This window comes from Pochonia chlamydosporia, assembly GCF_001653235.2.
Source record: "Pochonia chlamydosporia 170 chromosome Unknown PCv3seq00013, whole genome shotgun sequence".
Classification (NCBI taxonomy): domain Eukaryota; kingdom Fungi; phylum Ascomycota; class Sordariomycetes; order Hypocreales; family Clavicipitaceae; genus Pochonia; species Pochonia chlamydosporia.
In genome coordinates this window covers 109,376-125,359 of record NW_019154048.1, presented here as the reverse complement: position 1 = coordinate 125,359, position 15,984 = coordinate 109,376, and the positions used below count along the sequence as shown (strand labels likewise).

General features: G+C 50.9%; 3 protein-coding genes across 3 annotated transcripts; 1 reads left to right on the top strand and 2 right to left on the bottom strand.

Annotated features, from left to right (window-relative positions):
- Positions 1-2,137: 2,137 nt before the first annotated feature.
- Positions 2,138-7,654, top strand: VFPPC_11061 (kinesin family protein; the record flags this gene model as incomplete). Its single annotated transcript, XM_022428737.1, has 3 exons — positions 2,138-2,300; positions 2,445-2,768; positions 2,892-7,654. 3 exons carry the CDS (start codon positions 2,138-2,140, stop codon positions 7,652-7,654), a joined length of 5,250 nt encoding a protein of 1,749 aa, XP_022283983.1.
- Positions 7,655-8,552: 898 nt separating this feature from the next.
- VFPPC_18328 (6-O-methylguanine DNA methyltransferase, DNA binding domain-containing protein) lies at positions 8,553-9,138 on the bottom strand (the record flags this gene model as incomplete). The annotated part of the gene is made up of 3 exons (XM_022429954.1): positions 8,553-8,751; positions 8,914-8,940; positions 8,981-9,138. 3 exons carry the CDS (start codon positions 9,136-9,138, stop codon positions 8,553-8,555), a joined length of 384 nt encoding a protein of 127 aa, XP_022285035.1.
- Positions 9,139-10,375: 1,237 nt separating this feature from the next.
- VFPPC_14868 (glycosyltransferase family 31 protein) lies at positions 10,376-12,028 on the bottom strand (the record flags this gene model as incomplete). Its single annotated transcript, XM_018292636.1, has 1 exon — positions 10,376-12,028. The coding sequence occupies one exon, from the start codon at positions 12,026-12,028 to the stop codon at positions 10,376-10,378; it is 1,653 nt and encodes a 550-aa protein (XP_018136976.1).
- Between the last annotated feature and the right edge of the window lie 3,956 nt (positions 12,029-15,984).

Here is a 15,984-nt window from a genome sequence, read left to right as displayed (position 1 = left end):
GCACGTGCATCCACATGGAAGTGAAGTGGCCTTCTTGTTTTCTTGAGTTTACTGCTCCATGTTTGCAAGTCCTTCATTGCATGTGGCTTGGAGTTTGAAGCTCGTTCCAGACACTTTTCCGTCAACGGTCTTGTCTTGTCCCCGTTGGGCACCAGATTCTCAGTTTGGTTTAGTCACGTCTGGCCACCTGATTATCTGGGGATTTCTGCTATGTTCAATGTGAGTATGCACCTTGGCTCGTGGCCTGATTTCCCTGAGTGCTCGGGTGGTGCAGTCAATCTGGCATTCTGGGTACTCCATGATACGCACAGTCCTACTTGAACGGGGTATAGCTCGGCCCCCTTTAATTTTTCCTTGCAAGGGTCTTGTCGACATACATCCTGGTCCGCTGAGTGAACATTGAATCCAATCTGCGTCAAGTCGACTGGATACCCACGCAGCCACGGCGTGCTCCGTACCTAGGTTTTTGTACCTACCTAGGTACGTAGGTATCTGTATCCGTCAAGTGGACTTGGGTACTAATGACTTCAAGTTCACAGCAGAAGCCAGCCCCTGACAAAGCTACCTAGGTAGTTGACTCGAGCTGATATTGCCAGTTGAGTCTTTTTCCTTATTCGCACCTGGCAGTCTTCTGCGCTGTCAACGCTCTGTGCATACAAAAACTGTCTGGCTGTTCGAGATTTTTGTGGTGATTTATTTATTCTTTAATTGTCATTGTCATTATTATGATGATTCCTATTTTCGAGGAGGGTTGTTCCCTTGTGCTTCAATCTTGTGGTCCGCGCTTCCCGCGGGAGCCACTAATCGCCTGAAGTTGGCGAAACCGGACCAGCTTGACGAGTTGAGACCCGACAAAATGCAAAATGTCTAGCAGCTTCGCCAGGCCAGCCAGGCAGGCACCATCGGAATATTCATCAGTATCGCCGTCCGCCACCGGTGCTGTCGGCAACAAAATGATTCGGGTCTGGTGCCTGTGGTGCCTCAGCGGCCATGGGCAGGGTCTCAAGTGCTCCTCCGTTGGGGCTTGTCGCTTTTGAGGATGAGGTCAGCTCCGAACTGTCAATTTCACTGATCAACCAGACAAGTCAAGTCTTTGAGTCTGTCGACAGTGGAGTCGCGTCAATTGGCTTTGACCCAGCCAATCGACTTCCAACTACAACGCTCACTGGTTGAATTGACTCGAGGACCCTGAGCTTTTCTACTAGATTGCTACGTTGACCATACAGAGTACGGAGCGCTTAGCACACATGCAGGTATTTGATGTAGACCAGTTCAAATGTTGACGCCAGACAACACTCAGCTGGCACCGCCAGGTCAGTGGGCAGGTGGCCAGTTCGCTGCTTCCTTTTTATTTTTCCTTTTTTTTTTCTTGCGTTGTCTACACCAGCCTTGTCAACCCCCCGTGTCAACTCTGGTGTCTAATTTGCTCTAGCACCGCGAGCCCCTGACCCCCTGGCCAATGTGCCTGGCCAATCAATTCCACCAGCCTAGACCCAGTTGGGGACTCGACTTGCTCATAGCCGACTGGGACCACGCCAGACAACAGCCAGCCTTTCCAATTGACGTCTTGTCAGCTCAGGTCGGGTCTGGTCAGGTCCCCAGGGGTACTGGTTTGGTCCAAATCTGGTTCACAATGTCAAGTCAAGTCTGGTCAAGTCTGTTCTGGTTCCTTTTCCTCCCAACATTGAATGCCAAACCCCCCTTGGTCCACGCCATTGTGACTCGGACACCACGCGAGAGTCAACATTGAAGCTCTCCAGTCTGCGTCAAGTCTGTTCTGTTTCTGTTCTGTTTCTGGTCTGCCCCCCCAAGCTGGCCATCGCGGACACTCTGCAGGCTGGTATCATATTACCAGAGTCTTTGCTCAAAACACTCTTGCATCCCAATAATTCCTTCAAAATTACCCAACCCCCGTCCTTCCCAGATTGTCACTGCGGGTCTGTCGAATTTCGCCAAAATCGACCCCAACTTCGCGCCGCGGCGCTGGGCCACTGTTGCCTTCACCGTCCATCCAAAGACGGAACGACCAACCCTCGTCTCTCGTATGACACCAGAGCAGAGGGCCCGGTGCATGCTCCCTCCGTTTGGAGAATAATATTCTTATTGTCTAGTCGTTGGCGTTTGGAACACTTTCGTCATGGCCACCTCACCGCCGGCGTCGCCTCTACATCAACGGGAGCGACCTCTCAGTGCCATCGTGAAACCAGGCCCAAGGAGTGCCAGCAGATTGAGCATGAGCAGCAAGGCTGGCGTTGGCAGCAGAGCCTCTGATGATGAGAGCCGCACGGCTGTCAAAGTCGGTATGTATACGGAGTAGTCGATTCCGTTTTGTCCCTTTTGTTTCGCCTGTCTTGTTGCGCACCAGACTTGACCAGACATCTTTGGGAACCCTTCACCTCACGTCTTCCAAAGTTCAAATGTTTGCTGACCGCCTCTCTCCGCAGCTGTTCGAGTACGACCACCACTGAAGCCCGATGACCCAGGCTATGATTTGATCCCACAACGTTTCCAGCGCTCAATGGTCCAAACGACATCAAACACAAGCCTGGCCATCGACTCTCCGCAAGGTCGGAAAATATTCGTCTTTGATCGCGTTTTCAGCCCCGAGGTTATGCAGGATGGGATTTGGGAATACTTGGCCGACTCCATCAGCGCCTTCACCCAAGGCTACAATGTGTCGCTCCTGGCATATGGCCAGTCGGGTGCTGGAAAGTCATATACCATGGGCACGTCGAATCCAGGTGAACACGAAGATGAATCAATGATTGGTAAGGGTTCCCTCCTACATCATACAGCTGCGTTCTGCCTCATGCATGTATGCATCATCTGTTACCGCTTTCCTCCGCCACAATGCCTCTCCTTGAAAAATTCAAGTACTTACCAATCCGCAGGTGTAATCCCCCGCGCAGCAACGGCTCTTTTCGAGAAGCTCGACTTATCCAACGGTGGAGGTAGCGGTTCTGCATCTAACAGGCAATCGATTTCAAGTCTTCGAACCCCTCGTTCCTACAACCACCATAATCTTCTTGGTGACCGCAACTGGTCTCTGAAGGCGACATACGTAGAAATATACAACGAGCAGCTTCGCGATTTGCTTGTGCCCGAATCAACGCCTGCCAACGAACGAACTAATATCGCTATCCGGGAAGATACTAAAGGCAACATTCTCCTCACTGGATTGCGACAGGTTGACATTGCTTCCGTCGAAGATCTCATGAACGCCCTCAATTTCGGCTCCAGCATCCGACAAACCGACGCCACAGCGATCAACGCCAAGTCATCCCGTTCACATGCCGTTTTCTCGCTGAACTTGGTGCAGCGCAAGAGCAAGCTCCAAACAGCAACCGGTGCCGAGAAGCGATTGTCCATGCCCCTGGAGGCATTGACTGGTCAAGACCTGGGAGTCACAACCGACAGCAAACTACACTTTGTCGACCTGGCAGGAAGTGAGCGGCTCAAAAATACAGGCGCCCAGGGAGAACGCGCCAAGGAGGGCATCTCCATCAATGCCGGGTTGGCCTCTCTCGGCAAAGTCATCAGCCAATTGTCCTCCCGCCAATCTGGCTCTCACGTGTCCTACCGCGACTCAAAACTGACCCGCCTTTTGCAAGACTCGCTCGGTGGCAATGCCTTCACGTACATGATCGCCTGTGTCACCCCTGCTGAATTTCACCTTAGCGAGACCCTGAACACCGTTCAATATGCGCAACGTGCCAGAGCGATACAGTCTAAGCCGCGGATCCAGCAAGTTGATGACGGAGACAGCAAAGCTTTGGTAGAGAGGCTTCGTGCTGAGGTTTCCTTCCTGCGGGATCAGATTCGGAGCTCGCAAGGCGGCATAGATAGCCCACGTCGCGGCCATGCTGCGCCGAATGAACGATCAGACAGACCAAACGAGCGGGAATCAGAACTCCAAAATCAACTGCTAGATGCGCAGGAGAACTACAGCGCATTGAGCCAGCGCCATGCCAGACTTATCTCTGAACTAGCGAAAGCTCGAGAGCATGAATCTCAGCAGGCAGATCTGAATGACGACACCTCTGCAGATGATCGACTCAACAGATCCAACTCGTTCGCGCAGGCTGTTGAACAGGTCGTCCTAGAATACGAAAAGACAATCCAAAGTTTGGAACAGTCTCTTTCTAGCACACGAACGACGCTCTCTAACACAGAGACATCTCTGCTCGAGAAAGAAACAAAGTGTGCCTACGTGGACACCATCAACTCGCAGTTGCAGGCGCGGCTTCAGAAACTCATGGACCGGGAGGCGAGCACCGAAAATTATCTTCACGACCTCGAGGCTAAGTTGGATGGCCATACTAGTGGCGAAGAAAAGAATGCCACCATTATTCTGGAACTTCGCAAAGAAATTGCGAGAGTCAGAGAGAACGAGGCCGCCTGTGAAGACTACATCTCCACGCTTGAGGAGAGGCTGGCGGAGGCCGACCAGGATACTGAACTGATGCAACGCGAGATCGATCGTCTAGAATCAGTGGTGGAGCGTCAGAGAAGTCTAGGGAAGTTGGATGCGCTTCTTTACGAGCTTGACCACGTAGATGGTGGGATGGCCGTGGAGTCTGAGCCTTTGGCGAACGGGGCCATTCGTGGTCGCCGCTTTACAGACCATTCTCGCAGCCAGTCGCACGTTAGCCGTAAGAGTCAGTTGGACGGCCCAATTCCCGAAGAGCATGACGAGAATGCCGACAACTACGTCGACAACGGCGTCGACAACGGTGGGGATGAAGAAAATATCACACACGACCAGAACCAATCAATAGGTCACGACCTTGGTGCCGACAGCAGAGAATTACCGAATGGGAACTCTGCCAGCAACGCGAAACAGAGCAAATACGTTGCTGACAAGCTGGAAACCGTTACGCAGGAGCTCGTCGACCTCCGTGTTGAGCATGAAGCCACCGTTCAGGACTATGATCAACTCCAGGCCAAGTACGAAGAGACTGTCAGGACGCTATCGGAATTGCGAGATGCCATGGATGAGGCGCGACATCCTGAGCGGTCAAGAGCTCGCGATTCTATAGTCTCAGAATCGACTACACCCCAAACTCGCCCAGATTCGTTTGCGTCAGACCGTAAATCAGTCGACTTGAAAGATGAACCCCGCTCGTCGATGTCACGATCTTTGTCGTCTGAGCTGTCTTCGGCGATGGAATCACCAGCTACCGTGGACACTTCAGCTGCTGACTTGAGCTCGGAGGATGATACAGCCACCACCAAGCCCGCAGTCTCAAACGAGGATCTGGCTCACCAAGCCAAGAATGAGCATTTAACTGCAGAAATCGAGAGATTGCGCAAGCTGGCAGAGGAAAAAGAGGCCGCTGAAAAGACTTTGACCGAGAAGTATGCCGAACTCGAATCTACGCACAATGACACACTGGATATTGTAGAGGAACTTAAGACCGAGGTGTCGAAGGCGCGTGCTGTGGAAGCAACCTCACCAAGGACTAGCACTCCGGTTATCCGTCGAAAATCCAGTCAAAATCTCATGGTCATAGACCGCGCCCATCGCTCCTTTGCTTCTCTCCGTAACATTGCCTCTGAAAATTTTGAGCATCTTCCTGAGGTCATGCAGAGCTTCGAACTCGCCTTGAATTCTGCCATGCACGAGCTCCACTCCCGAAGTGAGCGCATCCAAGAGTTGGAAGCTGATATAACGTCGGTCAAGAAGGAGATGGAGACTAAGATGACAATCATATCAGGATTGACGCGCGAAAGATCTAGCTTGAAGGCTAGCCCCATGGACATGTCCATGGTTGCCAACTTGCGCGATCAGCTTGAGAGAAATGAGAAGCAGATGTCTCAGATGCGCGAGGCACACGACACACGGGAAAAGGAGTTAACATCTCAAATGGACGAGTTGCGCCAGTCCATACAGAACACAGCTACCTCATCCTCAATTGACGAGAATGACCGAGGGGAAGCGGACGACGCCAAGTCCACCGATAAGAGGGAGCAACGGATCACGGAAATGCAAGCAGAGTTATCCGGCTGGGAGGAGAAACACAGACTGGTCCTCGACGCTACAGAGAAAACGGAAGCCGGTTTGCGTGCCAACATTATGAAGCTAGAAGCCCAAATCGCCTCGTCAGAGAGAGAATTCAGCGAGTCCCTAGCGAAAGCAAAGACCGAGACCGAGGGCTTGGCCACAGTCACAGAGGAAAAGCACCAGAAGCTGGTTGACTTCTTGCGCACCGAGATTGACGAGTACAAGGCAATTATCAACAGCAATACTACCAAAGTTGCTGAATTGGAGGCCGAGTATGCCGCAACGAAGTCCAAGCTGGAGGAAGTTAGCAGGTCCCATGCATCGGCTGCCGCGGAGCTGGAGCAGCATCGGCAACTGGTGTCATCACTCGAGACCCAGGTCTCGACTCACGTCGAAGCAGCTAAATCCCATCAGGATGCCCTCGATCTCGCCAAGGACAATCATACCAAGGAGATTACGCAACTTAGGTCACAAGAGCAACAGAGCTATGAACAACAGGCTGAGGTTCTTATGCAGGAGCATACCGATGCGATGCACAAGCTGGAAGACGAATTGTCTCAGGCTAGAGATCGACTTGCCAGGATTGCTGCTCAAGTCGCAGTCGACATGGATGTGGATTCTAACGTCGATCTGCTCTCGGAGAGAATTGACACACTTTTGGCAGCCCAGAAGACCCTCGTCGAGGAACAGCAAAAGGCCGAGGAAATGAAGAGCCATGTTGCTGAGCTCACTTCTATTAATGAAAATGTCCTGGGCGACATTCAGGCCGCCAAATCTTCTTTGATGGAGATGCTTTCGGACAGTGCCGATTCTGTTCCGACATCTGTTGCCGAGCAGCTGACGGCAGTCAAGACGAAGCTTGTGGACCTTGAGGGCCGCAATAAAAAGAATAGTCGCCTCGTTGAAGAACTTGAGGAGCAACTTCAGAATAACTTCGACGAGGCACAAATGACCAACAATCGTCTTAGCACCCTGCAAACTGAACGGAATGCGCAGCTTGAGGAAGCCACCACGGCCCGAACAAAACTTCAAGGCGACTTGGAAAACATTAGGGAGGAGTATGCAGCTCTGCAAGCCAAATTCCACGAGCTCTCCACCACTGGCGAAATCAAGCGGTCCAACTCCAACTCCACCATACGCAAAAGCACATCGCATACTTCCCTGCCATCGCCCCCGCCCGCCATTCCTCTGCCGCCATTGCCCAGCGTTGCTGCCAGGAGCGGTTCTCCGACCAACGGTGTGCCAAACTCTCCCACAACTGGACGTCCTCTGAGCAAAGACAACCTCAATATTTCACAGCTCACCGAAGACCAAGAAGCTCGTATCAGAACCATTGAGAAGCACCTGTATGCAGAGCGACAACTGACGCAGACGTTGGAAGAGGCGCTCACAGACCTCGAGAAGCAGTCCAAGAAGGTGAAGAGCGATTGCGATGCGTGGAAGAAGCGCTCGCAGGAGCTTGAATCCGAACTCAAGGATCTCAAGGAAAGACAGACCGAGCCACAACAAGACAACCGATGGAGTATGCAGGCTGTCGAGGAGGAACGAAAGAAGCGGCAGGCTGCAGAGTTGGCTAGAAAACAACTCGAAGAAAGGATGAATGCCATTAACAAGGGCAAAAAGAAGAAGGGCAGCCTGAACTGCTTCTAGGCGGGGCTCAGCTTTCTCTGGAAATCTGCGAGAGGGGATCGAGACGTTGCAGCTTCGCCGTAGTGGGACTACCCGGAGCCATGTGTGTTATCCATTGCGATATTCGTTGTCCATGCTCTCATCTTTTGCAACCAATCATGTCAGTTTTGTCTTGGAGTGTTTGCGGTGCCCATCCGTTTTGCACAACCAATTACATTTTCTTGAGTGCGGTCAGCGGGTTATCTCAAGGCGACACACCGTGTATCATGATCTGCTTTCTGCTTGCGATTTGCGTTACACCTTTGATACATACGCACACTGGCAGGCGTTTACTAATGTGTTTCTTTTCTTCTGCTGGGACGATGACGAATAAACTTTATATCCCTTCCTCTTGATGCCAGTCTTATGGTTGTGTATTCTTTGGGTCTGTTTTATTCATTATTTCTTACCACGCTGCACTAAATGCCACGATTGGGAATTGTGGCCTCGTGTAGTGAGAGATGGGGGTCTTTTTTTTTTCTTCTCTGTACGGTGGGATGTACCACTTTTTTGTTTTCTACCAATTCATGGAAGCGATGACCGTGGAGGATGGATGGATGGATGGTCTGAATGAGGTTGTACTCCAGAAGATGTGCAGCCTATTCTGGCAAATGATGACTTACTACAGTATATATATATGTTGAGTGAGAATGATAAAAAGATTGAATATATTTTGCCTGGTGATGGGCCGTACATTGTGCTTCATGGTCTGTCTACGCAGTGGTGTGAGAGACGTCGGAGGACTTTTTGAACCGAACTGCGTCATAGAAATCGTCCGTCCAGGACGGTTTGGCATCTGATCGCCGGCAAACGAACCAACCAATTGACCTCGGGGCACAGACGTACGAGGCAATCCATATCTTCATCATCATGGCAAAACCTACTCATTATCGGCCTCAGCTTCGTCACCGGTACTGCTCTCCCAAGCCTCGTCGCTAACCGCCTCAGAAGGCAGCGCTCTCGGAAACCAGCCATATTCATCAAAATTCACCATGAATTCACCCATCGCGGTGCGTGTGACCTCGACGCCCTCGCCACGCAGGGCCTCCGCCTGGTTCTGTGCACCATTTGGTTGGGAGCTGCATCGACCCGCGGTTAGTACGCATAGCGTTGCTGCTGTAATTGGGCTTTGGATCAAACCAACCGAGGCGATATGAAACCTTTGGAATTAATGACGCGTTGCCATGGGACGTTTGTGTTGTTGAAGCGGTGCGAAGCATCATTTGACAAATGCTTCATGCAGACGCCCACTTGTCGGGGTCGTTGTGCTGGCCCAAGAAACGATTAGCAACAAGGTTGTCACAATGCGCGGAGGGCGTTGATGATGAAACTGGTTGATATAAGGTCTTACGAGTTCCGACTAGCATTGCTATGTGCGCATATGAAGTCACCTTGCCGTGCGGAATCTCTTGCACCGCGCTATACACGGCGTGAAAAAAGATGGCGGCTTCGTCGGTCCGGGCCATCGTGATTGTGGGGTCGGGGTTGGGCGGTGTGTGCAACTTGATGGAGTGAAAAGGCGATTGATGATGGTGATGAGTTGAATCACTGGCTAGCGTGCATCTTGAACTGCTGGGGGAGATTTGTTGTTTGGAGATGTCGTCGTGAACGGTGTTGAGAGAGAACGAGCACCAGACAACCCACTAGACGTTAAATCACTCCAGCCTCATTGGCTTGCGTCTAAGAGACCAGTGGAGGAAGGGCTGACTGGTCGACTGGGACCAACAACACATTGAAACGGAGGGGACAAATGTCAAGCAGCCGGACTCAAGTCCCAGTGTCAAACCTGTGTGGCTGGCACCCACTGCGTCATGTCGTTATCTTTGTCACCAAGAAAGGGCTTCTCGGTCGTGCATTTGCGAACATTTTGGTCGGTATCGATTTCTAAACAATTGCGTAAGCTGCTGGATACTTCTCATGGGCCTTGTTGATTCTGCTTTATGTTACCCCTCCTATCCGACCCCTGCTATCCCATGCCCTATCAATGTAGGGTCGGGCATCAGATATGTCTCCGGCATACGAGAAAACCAGACAATAAGAGTTAAATGGCAGCTAAAATCAATCACCAAAATTAGACATAGGATTATGCGTTCATCATTCAACTGTTCTACCTGACCCAGTCGCTACAATCCATTCACAGCATAGCCCGTCGTGCTCTCCCCGTTAGTGTACGTACACAAGACCCAGTTTGGGTAGATGCCTTAAATAGCATCAAAGGATACAAAGTCAGCCAGAGGTCTCGCCCGTGCTTTGACAGAATATAAATGAATGCCTTCTCCCGAAACGCCAGCCCTACAGATATTTTATGCCGAGTGAATGAAAATCGAGTACGCCGCGGCGAATCGTGACTCTGATTTGCCAAATGTCTATCCTCCCAGGAAAACGAAAACATAGAAAACAAAAAAACAAGTGACTTAGATGACTGGCGAAATAATGCTTTGGGCCGTCTAAAAATGAGTGAATATGGTGGCCACAAACTTCATGCTGCATGCCCATTATTTGAAGGCTATCCATCGGTCGCTGTCAAAAACAGGCTGCGCTGATCAAATCCGACTAGTCGTTGCCAAAGAGTGGCCCAGATCTCAGATTTCCGCCATCGCCATCGTCCAACAACGGTGTCCAGACATCGTGCCGCAGAACGACAGACCAATGGCGAACGCATGAAATACACAGAGGGGCTCATGGTGCAGCTGCAAATAGGTGCTATGATGGAATCCAAACGAGCTCAATAACGCCATCAATATTGCTCATGGGTTGCTTGTCAGGATGCACCCATCGGTCATCGTTCTGCTTCCGGGTGTAAGTTTGGAGCACTGAGCCATCTGACTGCACCTCGGATTCTTCCAGCTCCCACGAAATCTTTTTGCCAGTCTTTTCAAGGTTCGGTCGTCTTGGCCCCATCATGAAGTCAAGGTTCCAGCCCTTGTCCTCTGGCGCGGCGTGTAATGTTGCTTCCAGCTGGTTTGTGTCAAAGGTAACACCGTCTGGGTAGTGGGCAATAGAGTATCCGGAAATAATAAAATCATCCTTGGTTTGGAACCGCATCAGCGTGCAATCTTCGCCACAGGTGTGAGCGATCTTGGTGTACATGCCGGGCTTGGCCTTGTGCCACCCACCCCCACGATAATGATGCAGAGAGAGTGGCTTGATGCCCCATTCGTAGAAACCCGCGGGGTGGCCAAAGATATCTAGTTGCCACAAATCCCAAAACGTTGTTAATCGGGTATCGGTATTTTCGTAGATGCACTTGCGGAGAATTATGTCGCCCTGGGGTCCCCATCCCGAGTTCGACTCCAATACTTTCTGCTCAGTGGTACAGCTACCAAAAAGCTCGGTGAGCTTTTCTGCCAACGGAACAGACAGGAAAACACCCCCGCCGCCAAATGCTTGCGAACCGTGGCGCTCAATTGCTCCGGTATCCTCGGACAGAGTGCCGATGTACATCTCACGGGTGTGATCATACTTGCCCATTTTGTCAATCAACTCATGCATACTGGGGAAAAAGGTGTCGTCGTCGCAAGTAACGAGCCACTTCTTTTTCTTTGCGTCGGGATGAGTGTAAAGTGTAGGCACCAGGCTGAGATATCGAACCGCCATTTCCAGAGAAGAGTCGGAGTGATACACGTCAACATCGATGCCGACATCTCCAAGAAGGTTAGCAACTTCCTGAAGCTCATCATCACTGGCATCAAGGAGCATAAGGACTAGTTTGCCCCCGTTGGAGTGGCCGCGGCTGTCGGTGAGCCAGTAGATCCATTCATTGATGGGCGTTGTTTCCGAGTCCATGAAACGCTTAAATGTCGTTGAGACACCAAACATGAAATCGCTTGCGTTGACAGCTGACGGCAAACCGGAGGCAGGAACCTGCACTTCAAGGGGGTTTTCGCAGGCGTCTTGCCCGTATTGTTTGTTCATATCGACAGTCTTGAAGGCTCCGTTGAGTAGATTATGTGAAATCTTGGTCATGCGTTTTCGCTCCAGGCCCTCAGTGCGGGTGAAGCGGACGTAGCGCTTCATGTACTGGAACCTTTCGTCGAGGTTGTACTTTTGCCTTATTTTCTGTAGATGTGGTATATCGACACTGCAGTTGATGTTGAAATTGCTAGAGATTACGTTTCCATTGCCAATCATGGAGCTGCTGGTTACAGGCGAGTTAGAGTCGTCAAGTGGCTTTTGTTCGTGAACTGCGTTGGCCTTGACACCTGGTTTCCCAAAGAGCTGTGGGCGGACTGGTATCGATTCAGTTTTGAGCATTGCCATGAGGACAAGTAGCACGCACAGGGCGGCAAGGAGAGCGCGACCAAACGGACTTCGCATTGTCATGGAGCGTTTGGGCCCTGTTAGTACAACGCCCATGATGTGTCGAGCATGTAGCCTGGCCGAGTTTGTTGAGATAGACCAAGGCACAGGGAGCCGAAGTCTAGTGTACCGTGCTGCTGAATTGCACCATCCAAGAGACGCTGCCCCTAAAGTCGTCGGCTCGATGTTTCCACACGGCTCGTTTCTGCCAAGTATTGATATCAGATTTGTCGAGTGATGAGAATGATTGATTGAAATTTCCCAAAGTGCGTTTGGTCGGTGACTTGGCCAGCGGCTAGGTGCAATGAGAAGACTGCTGAGCAGGTTCCAAAACGGTCACCTGGTGGTTCCTAATTGAAGAGTAGGATTATAAGAAGTAAAAGAAAAGAAAAGAGTGAATGCAAGCCAAGAAGGTCATCCAACTGAGCGCTTCCTTGGACTTCCTGCGCTGGAACAAGCGTTGCGGTCAAAATGAATCCCGGGAGATAACGACAGATGTGTGAGTGAGTGGTGGGCTGAGGAGCACGTTGGCACCGACAACAGCGCTTGAAACGAGAGAGACTGGGGGCGAGAATTCTGTATTGAGGCCTGGGTTCGACGTCCCGCGTAGAAAGGTGAACAGAGCATCGACAACAGAAACAGGAAACAATGAAGGAAGGAGGAGGAGGAAGTACGGGAGGACAAGAGAGAGGAAAGATGAGCAGAAGGGAAAAGAAGGTAAAGTTTGGTGTTGTAGAGCCCTGTGTGATGGAAACAGACTCGAGGAAGGAGCGAGTTTCAGCGTGGAAGGAGGTACCCAGTGTCAGGGAGTGAGGGCATGGCTAAGTGCTTGTGTACGCATATTCTGGGTGTGGGGGTACTTCTGCGGTACGTACCGAGGTACCTGCAACAAAAGTGTTCATGTTTGAAGTGGGTGCCAGCTTTGGAACCTTGGAACTTTGGACCATGAGATGATGCGTCTTGCAACAGCACACTCTCCTTTCTGCACTCTGTACACTGACATGCACACATACGTCGTACACTCGTACCTCATGTCCAAGCATACCGAAACCACGAGGGAACTAACCAGAAGCAAACCAGACATTCTTTCCGTGCTAGGTGCGGTGAGGGCTGCTACCCGCCACTATCTCTACCTCTACCTCTACAGTGCTGGATCAATTTCACGAGGGAGCCAGTACGCAATGTCTTCTCGGCCCAGGGCAATCAAGGCCTCACGATGCCAATGAAAATGGAGATCTGACATGACGTGAACTTTCAAGTCAAGCACAGATAAAGAAATGGGGATATCATAAAACCCCCAGCGAACAGACCACAACGCAACCTAGCTTCCCAGTCTTCTCATGCTGCTTGTTCAGGCAGAGGCGCGATTATCACCGCAAGCGCCATGACGAATTCAGTCGACGATGCACATTGTGGTGGGGAGACGGTTCTGCAATTGGACAACAAACAGCGACATCGACCATGGAGCACAAGGGTTGATGACATTGGCAGATTAGCAACTTGGTCCAACCGCATGGATAGACCAGGAAGGTCAACAAGGTCAACAGGGGCAACATGGCAGCATCCCAAACCAGCGTCTGATTGAGCCTCTCATGTGTAGTTCAGGCTTCACGCTTCCGCAAGGTACTCCGGACACAGCAGGGATAGGGGGCGAGATGGTGCTCAGCGTCTCAAGATTGGCAAGATTGGGGGTTATGATTTGCAACAACACTTTCCACCCGGCCCACGTCAATGTTTCGAGTCCACCTGGTCTGGATGGCGACAAACGACTGCTCCCACATCAGTCCCAGTTTTTCTATGCATATTGTAGGTACCTGCCTGGGTAGGTACTCCTACTTCCCGACCCACGACAGAAATGATACACAGTCGCAGACTCACGTTGGTCACACAGTCTGACAGTGGCCAACAAGGGCCGTTGTGTGGACCACTCAGGGCCGATCAGCATCAACCAAATGCTTCATTTGAAGCGATCTTCATGACACAAACGGAGTGGATGAGAAGCTGGCGCTGACAAGCTGGGAGGGACAACATGACTCTGTTGATCGGTTGCCCGCTCAGCCCACCTGGTCAATTTTTATGATGTACCAGATGTCCTTGCACCTACTCCGTCGTCCGTATCGCTGCTGGCCATCACCATCGCGGACTCCATGCATATTTGTCCCCAGTCTTACCGATCAATCGCCCGAAGCAGCAAAATGAACGAATGCTCAGCTCCGCCTCAAGAGCCAATCCTCAAGGAATGGGGAAGGTCTCATGTTCCCAGCACACGTGAACATGTGCGATGCGTCATTCTCTTCATGTGTGAAGAAGCTGGAGCAATTGTCAATGGTTCCTTTTCTTCTTTGCCTTCCATTTCATTCTCTCACTAGAAGAAAAAACGAAACCAAAAATCCTTTTGGGTCTTTTCCCAAGGCTGAGAAGGGGTTTTAAAGCCTTAAAAATTTGTTTGTCTGGCTTGGGCAACCAACAGGTTACCCGTGTCAATGTCAGCCCTCAGATTGGCTCAACGGAACGGCACGGACGAAGTGTGTATGCACATTCGCACTTTTTGAGCTAAGGCTTCATAGGTGTCCGCGGTGAACGACTAATAACGGCAGTTTGTCGTGAGATCTGGCCCTCATCAACGATACTAGTGAGCCTCGCCAAGACCATTCCACATGGGAACAAGCTCACACTAGCTGTTGCCAAGTTCCCGAGGAGGAAGAGCCATTTGGGGTCAGCCACCTAGGTACCTAGGTAGGCAACTAATAAGAAGGGACAGCTGAGGGTGTTGATCAGGGGCAGCGACGGCACAGAGTAGGGAGGTGACTTTGGCGCTTCTCCCATGGGTGACCAACACGGCAGCCCGATTTTGAAAGATTGGCTGGTCGCTGAAGTCAATATTGAGTTGTGGCCGCGACTTGATAAGCGCGCATGAAGGCCGAAAATAGAAGCATCAATCCATTTTATTGCTGTCAGCTTGAGACTTGTCAACCCGTCGATAGAGACGGAGTGCCGCCCGACACCAGCCAGCAGAGTTTGGTTATTATCTGACACTTGCACCTATCTCCTACCTTGGTCCTCCCGAATTTTCGTAGCCATTGTATGAATACATGCACTGTGTTTATATCAATGGTAACAGAAAACTGGGGCTCATTGGCACTTGACGCGCATCTCTCCCAGTTATGTGGCGAAACAGTCGTGAAGTGTCAAGGTGTCCTTGGACGGAGTTGGTAGACTTCAATGTTGCAAATGGGGGCATGAGACAGGTGATCAACCCTCCCATTACTCCGTAATGTCATCTAACATTACATAGTGCTCCCGCAGCATCACTGAAATCCGCAGATGAAGTTATGAGCAATGTGCAGGATTCTGCAAATTGGCGAATACTCCATACTCGATGTTGGATTTGCACATGTCGAATTAACACTTGTGGCAGCGGTGCTCCACTCTATCGATGAGTGCCTCCCTGTTGGCTGGCATGATACCATTGTTGATCATGTTGATCATTGCCAGGAGATGACTCCGTACTTGACTTGTGAATACGGCCTTGACAAAAAAGCAGAACAGAGGGCCCCGGACAAAGCACATAATCGATAATATATCGACGCAAATCAGGACAATCTTGCAATCATATATCCTTGAACCTCATCACTTTCATATTTGGCTACGACAAAGAGGGCAAATGGCTGAAGTTATCTTATCCACAGGTAATTTGGAGGCTGCAGAAGAAAAGTGGTGAGCGGGTACATTTTGATTTCCTGGTCTCCAAGAACTACTCCGGTTCCACTATCCAGTGACGAGTCTTGTGTCAGTCATTGCATTGAACCATGTCTACAGACGAGTTGCTGACGGGAAGAGTTGGAACACTCGAAATGAAGCAGGCTGCCGAAATGGCTCACAGTTTTGAGCACCAGGCCAGACTTCGTTTGAAGGACAGAGCATAATGAGTGTCAAAATTGACCAGACATCAGCAGGAATGCACACTGGCCAGGCAGCAAGTCAGGTTTTGTCAGACATGCCAAGTTCTATCC